This window comes from Kogia breviceps, chromosome 12 (assembly GCF_026419965.1).
Source record: "Kogia breviceps isolate mKogBre1 chromosome 12, mKogBre1 haplotype 1, whole genome shotgun sequence".
Taxonomy (NCBI): Eukaryota; Metazoa; Chordata; class Mammalia; order Artiodactyla; family Physeteridae; genus Kogia; species Kogia breviceps.
In genome coordinates, this window is record NC_081321.1 from 101967385 (window position 1) to 101978960 (window position 11576).

At 67.5% G+C, this 11576-nt stretch overlaps 1 protein-coding gene across 1 annotated transcript; it reads left to right on the top strand.

The window, feature by feature from the left end:
• Positions 1-5619: 5619 nt before the first annotated feature.
• Positions 5620-8723, top strand: PIM3 (Pim-3 proto-oncogene, serine/threonine kinase). Its single transcript, XM_059082080.2, has 6 exons — positions 5620-5952; positions 6059-6168; positions 6257-6307; positions 6395-6764; positions 7310-7486; positions 7566-8723. Exons 1-6 carry the CDS (start codon positions 5868-5870, stop codon positions 7751-7753), a joined length of 981 nt encoding a protein of 326 aa, XP_058938063.1. The 5' UTR covers positions 5620-5867; the 3' UTR covers positions 7754-8723.
• Positions 8724-11576: the final 2853 nt, after the last annotated feature.

Here is an 11576-nt window from a genome sequence, read left to right on the forward strand (position 1 = left end):
GTGCCGCGGAGCGGCTGGGCCCGTGAGCCGTGGCCGCTGAGCCTGCGCGTCCGGAGCCTGTGCTCCGCAACGGGAGAGGCCACAGCACTGAGAGCCCCGCGTACCGCAAAAAAAAAAAAAAAAGAAAAAAAAATTCACTAAATGCGTGTCTCCAAGCCTGTTATTTGTCCTGTGACCAGGCCCTCCCGGGTCCGCGCTCGGGAGACCCTGGGTCCATTTGTAGGAGGCAGTTTCTCCATGGCCTGAGCGTGGTCTGAGCGTGGCCCAGGCCAGCCCTGGCACTGAATGAAACTCTCCCGAGACAAGGTCATTCCTGCCACAGGCCCTGGGCCCCAAGGTCTCCAAGGCAAGCTGCACCACTCTGACCCCCAACCCTTGACCCTCTGTGGCTCCCACCTTGCTGAATGCCCCCCCCCACCCTCCCCATTCTGGTTCAGCCTTGGAGACTCAGCTGAACGTGGCCTCCTCCAGGAAGCCCCGACGTGGAACCCACTGGCTGCATGGCTCCTGGAGCCCAGTGCAGGACACCGCATGCAAATCAGAGGCAGACACAGGCAGGTCGGCCCAGCGTCGGGCCCCTTGGAGGCGGCCCTCCGAGGCCCCTTCTGTGTCTCAAGCTCACCTCCGTGCTGGGGCCGGAGCAGAAAGGACTGAGGTGCCCAAGCCGCCTGGGCACCATCTACAGAGGCCGCGGGGGCTTAGATGCTGCGCCTGCTTCTGGGGTCGGGGCACGGGGCCCCTGCAGACAGCAACCTTGCCGGCCCCAGCCCCCTGGGGACTGGGCCTCGGGGGTGAGCAGGGGGCGTGAGATGGGACAGCCCTCCCCCAGTCCCATCCAGGCTGGGCTCCTTGACCTTGGGGTCTCAGCACAGAGATGGTGGGGCTGCCAGAGTCGGCTGGGCCCCGCCCCAGGCATCCCCATCCCAGGGAGCCCCTAAGCTCTCCCTTTGAAACCTGGAGCCTCCACACAGGACACCACCTAGAGCTGGCACAGCTACGTGTATCACGGGCCTACTGTGCGCCCCAGAAGCAGGTCAGAGACCTCTCCCTGGGTCCTCCCCCCAGCCCTGCACGGGGGTGGTCAGAGCCCCACAGGTGAGGACACCCAGGCAGTGGGGCGGTGAGACGTGTGAGGCCCCAGCAAAGTGGCCAGGGAGCTGGTCCAGTGCCAAGGCTGTGCTCACAGCCCTGGGGGGCCTGGCCCCGGTGCCGGGCCGGAAGCCAGGTGAGGAGAGGACCCCCGCAGCCCAGGCGGGTTCCTGATGGGGTGTCACTGCTCCCATCGCCGCCGCCCCCAAGGCCAGTGTCGGGCGCTCCAGTCCAGCTGCATCTGGGGTCAGGCCCGCTGGGACCCCAGCCTTCGCCTGGGTTGGGCCTGGGTGCTCCCTCTTTGCTTTGGGGGGTACCCTTGGCCAAGAGTCCAGGTGGCCATTGCCAGGCTGTGGGCGGCTCTCAAGGCGTGACTGCTGTACGGTGGCAGCAGGGGGTGTGCCCAGAGGGAAGGGCAGAGCCTCGGCCTTGAGTCAGGCCAGGCAGGGGTCTTCTGGGCGGGGTGACCAGAGTTCCCACAGGCCACCACCCACTATCTCCCACTGATGGACACCCTAGCCCCAGCCCAGGCCCTACCCCAGTTGCCTTTGGGGAACATTGCAAAACCCCGGCTTGGCTCCGCTGGCTCCCCTCCCCGGTGGGTGAGAGGCCAGGACGGAGGCGAGAGCAGGCCAGAGGGAAGGCCCCCCCACCTCAGCCGGGCTGTGGCCCTGTGCGGGGGTGGGGGTGGGGGTGAGGGGGTGGTTTCCATGCAGCACGCAGGCAGGGCCAGGTCCCAGGGCTCCCAGAGCCCAGTCTGGGGTCGGGGCAGGGGTGGTGCTGGTGTGAAGCTGGGTGCTGTGGAGCCAGGCCCCGTGGGCTGGGGAGGGGTCAGGCCCGGCGGGCCAGGGGTTCCTGCAGTGGGAGTGGAGGCTGGACGGGGCTCAGGGGGACGGCTGTCACTGTGGGCCAGGTCACCGGGACGGACCCTGACGGCTGGAGCGGCCCCGGAGGGCTGGAGGCAGGACGCTGGTGTGCTGACGGCGGGCGCTGGGGAGGCCTGGGGGCTGCGGGAGCACAGACAGGGCTGAGGAGCAGGGGGGGGTCCTCCAGGCATGGCCTGGGTTGAGGGGCATGGAGCGGCCCAGGGCTGGGCCGAGCAAACCTGTGGGACGTCCACGGGCAGCTGGAAAGGGGCCAGTTGATGAGGCCTTGGTTGTTGACCTGGGGGGACAAGGGGGGTGGGGGCCCCGACCTCTGCTGTGTCCATGAGTGGGGATGTGTGTGGATGGAAGACAGGGTGGCGGCCAAGGCCATGTGCTGCCCAGCCTCCTCTTCCTCCCCAATCTGGGAAGGATGGCCTGGCTCCAGTCACCATGGCAACAGCCACCCCTCCGGCCCGCAGGACAGGACTACCTTGTGGAGCTGGCCGTGCAGGGTTGGGGTAGAGGCTGCTTCCAGGGTGGGGCGGGGTACAGCCCCCTGGGAAGATCCAAGCTGCTCCCCCCACTAAGGAAACACCTCCCTTGAGGGGCCACTGGGAACATGAAGAGGCACCTGCCCCGCTGTGACGCTGCCCCTCCCAGCAGGATGGCCCCAGGGAGGGAGGCGCTCACACCACGCTGGCCTGAGCCTTGGGCACACCAAGGGATGGTAGGAGGCCAAGGGACCGGGCCTGACCTCTGTGGTCAGTGCGCTGGCCTCTGGTGCCTCAACCTCAGCTGAGCCCTCCTCCTGGGGGCCTCTTCCCGCCGTCTGCGGGCGTGGCCCCAGCTCTGAGGCCCATGAAGTTGCTGACCTGAGCCAGGCCTGCTTGTGGGGCCCAGAGCTATTTTTAAGGCCCACCGGATGGGCCTTCCAGGAACCAGGAAAAAACAGGCAGGGTTTGACATCCTGCACTGCTGGGGGTGTGGCTGGAGGTGGAGTGTGGGTCAGACCTGCAGGGAAGGGGTGGCCTGGGGTTACTGGCCAAGGGCCATATGCGCGGGGCAGAAGGGCAAGCGGCCCTTGGGGCTCGGATTTGGCCTTTGCCTCTCTGTACAAGGAGGAACACCTGGGGGAACACCTCAGAGCCTCGATGTGCCAAGCCGAGAAATGGGTGGGTCACGCCTGCCTGCAGGGGAAGGGCAGGGGGAGGTGGGCAGCAACTTGCCTGAGTCCTGCCCATTAGGCAGGGTCATTTTGGGTACTGGGGGCCCCCAGTGTTGAGGAAACATGGGCCCTGGGTGGCTGCACAGGCAGAGATGCCAGCCCCCCGCCCAGCCTATTCCTTGGGCCAGATTGGGCCTGAAAGAGGCCCCCCTGCAGGACGGCCCTGGGTAGGGAGGGGTGTCCAAGACCATTCTGACCCTCAGGGATTCACAGTCCGTGCAGGACACACACACACACACACTAGCATGTCCAGGACACACAAGTCTGGACGAGATGAAGGCTCTGAGTAAACCTCCATCTCAGGAAAGAGGCTGCCTCCTGCTCTGTCCTCCACCCCCAGACTAAGCAGGGGACCCCTCGCCACTCCCAGAGTCCCCAGGGACTTCCACAGGTGGCTCAGCCCAGCTTCAGGGCTGGGGGAGGAGGGATACACACCGCGCCTTTCTGAAGGAGAGTGAATCCTGCTCTGAGTTTGGGGCGACTCAGGGTCTTAAGATCAAGACTGCAGCTGGTGGGATGCAGGGGGTGGCCCTCAGCCCCAGGACGCTGGCCTCCCAAGGCTGACTCTCAAGGCCAGGGACCAGCTGGGTGCACGGGCCAGGACACCCAAGGAGGACTGGCCTGCAGGTTCACATGGGGGTATGGAGGCCAACAGGAGAGGCCACAGGGAACCTCGGCCCCTGTCGGCTGAGTTGGAACTGCCCTCAGAGTCACATCTTGACGCCTAAACCGAGGATGCTCTCCAGCACTCCCACTCTCCCTAGCCCAGGACAGGCTGTGGGTCCAGGAACCTGCAGCAGCCTGATCTGAGGAGGAAGGCTCTGAGGACCATCCAGTGGTCCTCTGGAAAAACCCACAAGAAGACAAGAGTCCCTGGATTCCACTTCAGGGGCAGGCATCCTGTCTTGGATCTGACCCCATGAGGAACCCTGTACTGGCCTGGGGACTGTGGTTAACCGGCCATCCCTGGCCCTGCCTTTATGGGTCCACAGGAGGGTGGTGGACAGAGCTCCAGAAAGATAAAAACCTAAGAGCTGTACCAGTCGAGGGTCCACTCTCTGCCCTGGGAGAGTGACCGTGGCAGCTAAGGGATGTGACTTGGGGTATGCTGGGTGTGCTGAGGGAGCCAGCAGGCTGGCCAGGGCGCCTGAGGCAGGTGAGTGCACATGCTTGGAGGTCACAGCTGAAGGTAACCTCTGATGGACCCAGGGATGTGGATGCCACGATTAGGTCCCAGCCTGGTCCCCAGGGGCCACGAGGAGTAGCTGCGATGCCAGAAGGACCAGTACCCTGAACTCTTGGCTCCCCCAACCCTCAACCCTCTCTGGGATGGCTGTGGGAAGCAGTGGACGTCCTGAGCTCAGCCACTGGGGCTGGCAGACGGCTGCTCACACCTGAGCTGCTCAGGCCGGTGACTTGGGCTGAGGTTGGAACCCGTGGGGTTGGATGAGTCTGTGCTGTACAAAAGGCAGAAGACAGGCTCAGGTCCAGATGTGGGCCCTGAAGACCTAGGCTGGCTCCAGCCCCGACAGAGGCGGTCAAGGTGGCCTCCCTGGTAGAGGTGGACAGCAGCTGGGCCTGGAGAGCAACCAGGTGGGTGGAGAGCCGGGGAGGGCTCTCCAGGCACGGGGTCAGCAGGGCAAAGTTACAGGGAGGGAGGCGGAGTCAGGGAGGGACCTCGGGCTGCGGGCTTTGAGGTCAAGCCCGGGTAAGAACGAAGGCCCGGGGTAGGCAGAATGGAGCCTCAGCCCACCCGGGGGCTGCGAGTCCCGGGGCGCTGTCGCCCGGCGGGGTCCCGCAGGGGGCGGAGGTGCCAGCCGCTCCAGGTCACGGGCGCGCCGGGTTGCGCGGACTACCGGGGAGGTACGAGCACAGCCTGGGGTATCGGGGTATCGGGGGCGACTCCCGGACCCCGCCGCTCCTCGGGACCCCGCCGCCGCATTCCTGGCTCAGCCGCCCGCGCCGGGCCGGTGTAGCCGGTGACCTTCCCGGCGCGGCCTGGGGCGGGACCCTGGCCCCGCCCCGCCCGTGCGACGGCATTGGCTGGGCCCCGTGCCCTTTGCAAACGCAGGCTCCCATTGGCTCCCGCGGCCCCGCCCCGCACTCCCGGGCCACCGCCCGCGCGGGAGCTGCGCGTGCGCGGGGGCGTGTGTGAACGCGGAGAGGTGACGCGCCACGCCGCGCCGTGCGCCTCCGCGATTCCGCTCCCGCCAGCTAGTCCCAGGCGGTTCACCGCCCCCAACGCCCGCCCCCGCCCACTCCGGAAGGCGCGCCGGCCTCTTCCCGCCGTCGCTTCGGCAGCTTACGCGGGCTCCAGAGGCGACCCCCGCCGCTCAGCCCCGGCGGAAGGGGGCGGGGCCCAAGCTCGGCCCGCCCCCGCGGAGGGATACGCGCGGCCGCGGCCCAAAACCCCGGGGCGAGGCGGCCCGGGCGTGTGAGCACCTCGGTCCGCTGCGCGTGTCGTCGTGGTCCACGGGGGCTTGGCCCGGCAGTGCGCCGCCCGGACGGCCTCGCCCGAACAGGCCTGCGCTCCGAGGCCGGCGCTCCCGGCGCACCTGCCCGCTGTCCGCGTCGGGGCTACGCGCGGCCCGGAGAGGCCGTCCTCCCGCATCCTCCACCGCGCGGGGAGCCGGGCCGGGCGAGAGGCGGCGCGGAGGCCGGGGGCCCGCGCCCGGCCGCCGCCCGCGATGCTGCTCTCCAAGTTCGGCTCCTTGGCGCACCTGTGCGGACCAGGCGGCGTGGATCACCTCCCGGTGAAAATCCTGCAGCCAGGTATGCGGGGGCCGGGAGTGTGGGCGCGCACCGGGGTTGGGCGTCCACCGGGGTCGGGGGGCCGAGTTCCCCGATCGCATCAACCCCGCCCGTGCGTTCTCCACAGTCAAGGCAGACAAGGAGAGCTTCGAGAAGGTGTATCAGGTGGGCGCTGTGCTGGGCAGCGGTGGCTTCGGCACGGTTTACGCAGGCAGCCGCATCGCCGACGGGCTCCCGGTGAGTCTAGCCGCCCGGCACCCGGGGTTCTGGGCCCGCGCGCGTCGTTGCGTCCGCGTGGGCCTGACCACTGGTCCCCTCCCCCCAGGTGGCCGTGAAGCACGTGGTGAAGGAGCGGGTGACCGAGTGGGGCAGCATCGTAAGTGTGGTCGGGGGGGCGGGGTGCGCCGGGCGGTGTGGGGGCCGCGGGCGCCGGGCGGAGCGCGCTGACCGCCGTGTCCCTTAGGCCGGCGTGGCTGTGCCCCTGGAGGTGGTGCTGCTACGCAAGGTGGGCGCGGCCGGAGGCGCGCGCGGGGTCATTCGCCTGCTGGACTGGTTCGAGCGGTCCGACGGCTTCCTACTGGTGCTGGAGCGGCCCGAGCCGGCGCAAGACCTCTTCGACTTCATCACGGAGAGGGGCGCGCTCGACGAGGCCCTGGCGCGCCGCTTCTTCGCGCAGGTGCTGGCCGCCGTGCGCCACTGCCACGGCTGCGGGGTCGTGCATCGCGACATCAAGGACGAGAACCTGCTGGTGGATCTGCGCTCAGGCGAGCTCAAGCTCATCGACTTCGGCTCGGGCGCGCTGCTCCGCGACACGGTCTACACCGACTTCGACGGTGAGAGCCCTCCCCGCGGCGAGGGCCGAGGGGCTGGCGACTGTTGGGGCCGCGCGCTCTGGCTTGCCCAGAGCGGGGCCTCTGGCCGTTGGGTCTGGCAGGTTGGGGCGCGGGGAGGGCTCCAGACTTCTCTTGGCCGGGCCCGGACCACGGCGCCGCCTCGGGCCTCTCCTGCGCGCGTGGGGAACGCGGGGGCGCCGCGCAGAAATCCCCGCATTGCGGTGCCGGGGAAGCCGGGGCTCCCTGCCCCTCCCCTTCCCGGTATCCTCACCTCACATCTGTTTGTTGTGAAACCGGACCCCGCGCTCATGTGATCCGCCTCCCGCGCCGGGCCAGTTGGGGGGGCGGGGCGGCCGGCGCCGGGGGAGGCCACGCCTGCTGGGGTTTTTCCAGGATGAGGACGGCGGTATTTCGCGGCGGATCCCTCCCTTGGCTCCCGCGCGGAGAGGATCAGCTGGGAGCGAGGGGTCTCGGTGTTCGCGCGCTGCCGGCCTCGTGTGGCGCTGGCCCGGCGGCCGGTCTGCTAAGCCCCGTGTGTCCCCCAGGCACCCGCGTGTACAGCCCCCCGGAGTGGATCCGCTACCATCGCTACCACGGGCGCTCGGCCACCGTGTGGTCTCTGGGCGTGCTGCTCTACGACATGGTCTGCGGGGACATTCCTTTCGAGCAGGATGAGGAGATTCTCCGGGGCCGCCTTTTCTTCCGCAGGAGGGTCTCCCCAGGTGCGCTGAGGGGCTGGGCCTGCCACTGGCGGCGAGGTGTCGCGGGGCGGCCTTGTCCTGACCCTCTCTTCCCCTGCAGAGTGCCAGCAGCTCATTCAGTGGTGTCTGTCCCTGCGGCCCTCGGAGAGGCCCTCGCTGGACCAGATCTCTGCCCACCCCTGGATGCTGGGGGCTGAGGGGGGCACCCCAGAGAGCTGTGATCTGCGGCTCTGCGCCCTGGACACGGACGATGGGGCCAGCACCACGTCCAGCAGCGAGAGCTTGTGAGCAGGGCCTGCACCTGGCTGTGGGAACCAGAGGGGACCCCTGCCCTATCCCCCGGGCCCTGCGCTGGACCGGCTCTGCCGGGCTGTGTGCTCCTTGCGAAAGCAGTGATCTCTGACCCCTGGTGACTTTTGCCTTTGGCACCGGTCCGGTTCCTTTGCTTTGAGTGCCTTTTCGAACGCTGCTCTCACGGGACTTAGTTTTCTCAAGCTCTGTCTGTCCAAAGACACTCCGGTCCAAGCCAGGTCCTGCCTGCCCACCGCCGGCGCTTGACCCGAGACTGTCCCTCTCCTGTGCTGCTCCGGAGGTGGCCCTGACCTCCCCGCCCCTCCACGTCCGACGTGTCAGACCAGGAGCACTCCCGTGTCCTGTGGCCTCGTCTCCCATGGGCACAGAGTCCCTCATCATGCCCCGCCCCTCGTGTCTCGGTGTTCGTCTGGGCACGTCTGTGCACAAGCAATGCAACGTTCAGGCCTTGCTGCCCGCCCGCCCGCCCACCCGATGCGTGTTCAACCGTCTTATTTATGGTGTGACCCCGAGGAGGGCTATTTATTGTTTAATTTATTTGTCGAGGTTCCTCCCTCCCAGCAGCCCTATCTCCTCAAGGCCTGTGGGCAGAGGAGGGGGTGGCTGTGCGTGTGGACCCCAGGTCCCAATCCTACCCGTGTCTGTCAGAAGGTGGACTTGTACAGTGGCTAATTTAAGGGGAGTGGGTGACCCCGCCACCTTGTGGCTCTGCGCCCTTGGGGGGTGGGTTTTAAATTATTGACCTTGTACAGTCTGCTTGTTGGCTCTGGAGGCTGGGGGGTGGGGGGACAGAGTCTCAAGCCTTTAATTTATTTCAGCAGTTGTGTTTGTGTGATCCCGGTGTGCGTAGGCACTGAGGATAGAGTTTTCTTTCGGTTCAAAAGTGAGATGTCTGGAAATCATATTTTTTTATACAGGTATTTCAATTAAATTGTTTTGTATTAAATGGATACTTTGTGTTTAGTGGGCTGGGTGGTCTGGGGCAAGAGAAGAGCTAGGGGAGCAGGGGCCTCTGCGTTTCCTGTGGGGAGGTGGCAGCGTGAGGGGCTCAGGTGCTTGCCTCCCAGCTTTGGGCCTTCGTGCTGCCCCCCTCTCGGACATCTCGGACACTGCTGCCCCCAGAGGAGCGGGAAACACGCTGTGCCCTCGGGCCCCTGGGGGGTATCGCCAGCACCAGTCTGAAGTCATGTCTGGCAGTGGCCCCAAGAGGCTGGAAGGGGTTCTGAAGGATGAGGAGAAGTTTGCTAGGGGAAGGGGGTGGGAGGTGTTCCGGGTGCAGAGGACAGAGGTGGCGCTGTTGGGCCCCGGTCTGACAGGTGCAGGGTGAGGTGGCAGGTGGGAGCCACGGCCAAGTCCAGGTGCGGACGCGTGGGCCAGGCTGCGGCGCGAAGGGCAGTCCGTGGAGCGGCTGGCCGTGCCCCGCCCCGCCCCCACGGGAGCCCTGTGCTGGGCACCTTCTCGTGCTGGGCACCTTCTCGTGCTGGGGCAGGTGCTGGAGCCCCCAGAGGCCCGTCCCCGGGTCGCATGCCCGCAGCTGGGTCCTGGGAGCAGAGTTGGACAGAAGGGCGTCGGGGGCCAAAGGTTAGAGCACAGGCAGGAGGTTTTGGAAAGCAAAGGCGGAGGAAGTGAAGTCGGCCTTTCCACCTGCGGGCAGGCGCTGGGGTGCGGGCTCCGGGCTCGGCCACTCAGGAAGTCGGCGGGCGTCCGTGACCTGCCTGGGGCCTGGTGCGTTCCCCCGGAGCTGCCGCTGAGGCCCAGGCATCCCCGGGGTGGCCCCCCTCGGTGTGTGGGGTGCAGTGGCGCACGGCCCGTGGCCCTGGGCTGGCCAGCCTGCCCGAGTCCTCCCCGGCCCCGTGGGGCTCTTCTCCATTGCTCACCCTGCCTCTCCACGGAGCGGGGCGCTCGGGCAGGGGCCCCGCACCCAGGCTGGAGGACGAGCCCCTGCCCCCCACCCTGGTGACAGTGATCCACGTGTCACCCGGCTCCCCCTCTTGCCAGCTGAGGGTGCACCCTGCCCATTTCCCCCCCATCCTCAGTCGGTCCGTCTTGCAGACCATCCAGTGAGCGCTCCCAGAGCTTGTCTTAGTGTGGGCCCCAGTCCGGCTTGGGGAGGGCGAGGCGCCCCCCACTGAGTCGCCAGGCACTGCAGCCTGCTGGGAAGGCAAGGGGTTCTTGGAATTGGGGACCCACTGGCTGGGGATGGTCTGTGCCACCGGTGCCCCTGGTGTCCGCGAGCCCCTCTGCCGGGGTGGGATGTGTCTTGCTGGTCAGTACTGGCCCTGTCGGTGGGGCTGGGGGCTGGGGCTGGGAGAGGGGGCTCCTCTGGCCCAGGGCCTCTTGGGACCAGGATGGGGTGGTTCCCACGGGCAGGATCGCCAGCCCCGCCTTGAGGCTGCTGGCACTGTGGGCTGTGTGGACGGCCTGGGGCTGGAGCAGAGGGGACAGGCTGCTTGAAGGCCGTGGAGGGCCCGAGCCCCCAAACCCTGCCCTGCCCTCCTCGAGGCTGCCGGCTCCTGGGCCAGGCCCACAGGCTCCCCTGGCCCAGGGGTGCTGACTGCTCTGCCAGGCCTCCAGTCAGCTTTTGATACCTTGGCCAGTTTAGTATCAAGGCTCCTTTAGAACCACTTGCTCAGCTCCAGCCCTCAGGGCCTTTCCTTGGGGTTGCACAGAACCCAGAAGTCATCACGGAAAGAACCGGAAGCCTGAACGCGTGGTGATTGCTTCGCTCACGGCCAGGCCTCCTGGGGGCCGGTGGGCGCTGGCCAAGCCGACGAGGTGGCGGACGGGCGTCCTCTCCGGGCTGCTCACCCACCTGCCTGAGGCCAGCCCAGCTTCCGGGGCAGCGTCTGGGAGGCAGATCCAAACCCACTTGCCGCAGCTGTCGAGGCCTCGCTGTTTCTTTCCTCCAGTGCAGCCCCCAAAAGGAAACCTTGGTGTGGCTTTGGTGCCTCAGCTTCTGAGGAAAGGGAAGTGAAACCTGGCGGGGCCTGGGCGCCCCACGCAACCCTCTGGGCATCCAGACCCTGGCTTGGGGAATCCCATGCTAGTGAAAGCAGCGCAGAAGGAAATCCCAAGGGGACAGGCTGGGTGGCTCCCGAGGGGGCGGTGGAGGCTGGGCGGGCAGGGGCTGGGGAGCCATCACCTGCCTGCGTGAGCCCGGCTGTGAGCACTGTGTCTGGGAAGGGCACCTGGGTCACCGACGCCGGCACCACACAGGCCGGGGTGGAGCGGGACAGGGCACACACTGAGATGGGGGCACACCGGGGCCTCCCAGGCTCCTGGGCGGGCGGCCGGCCAGCCCACAGTGCAGGGGGAGGGAGAGGAGCTCGCTGGGCCCAGTTCATCCCTGACCTGCAGCTGTGGCGGAGGGGTGCAGGGCCCAAGCTGATTTGCTGGCCCTGGGGGCGGGGGGGGCGGCCAGTGGGTCTGTCCCCTCTCTACAGAGGCCTCTGATGGGGGCGGGGCGGGGGGAGCTTCCTGAGCCCCAGGCACATGACTTCCAGGCTGGCCGGCTGGCCGGCTTTCCAGGCAGCCTTGGCGAAACCCTGAGCTTCGATTACACAGCTGACACTCAGCTCTGGCCGCCCCCCGCCCAGTCCCCAAGGGTTCCTGGCAGTCAGGCCTGTCCGGGCAGGGAGGGGAGCAGGGCCTGCCCCTCCAGCACTGGTCACGGCCCTCCTCCTGGCCTGGTCCCTGCAAGAAGGCCCTTCCCAGGGAGCCAGGCTGCAGACGCCGTCCAGGGTGCAGTAGTATGGGGGCCTGCTCCTGGGTCAATGAGGGGCCTCTTTTGGGGGCGGGT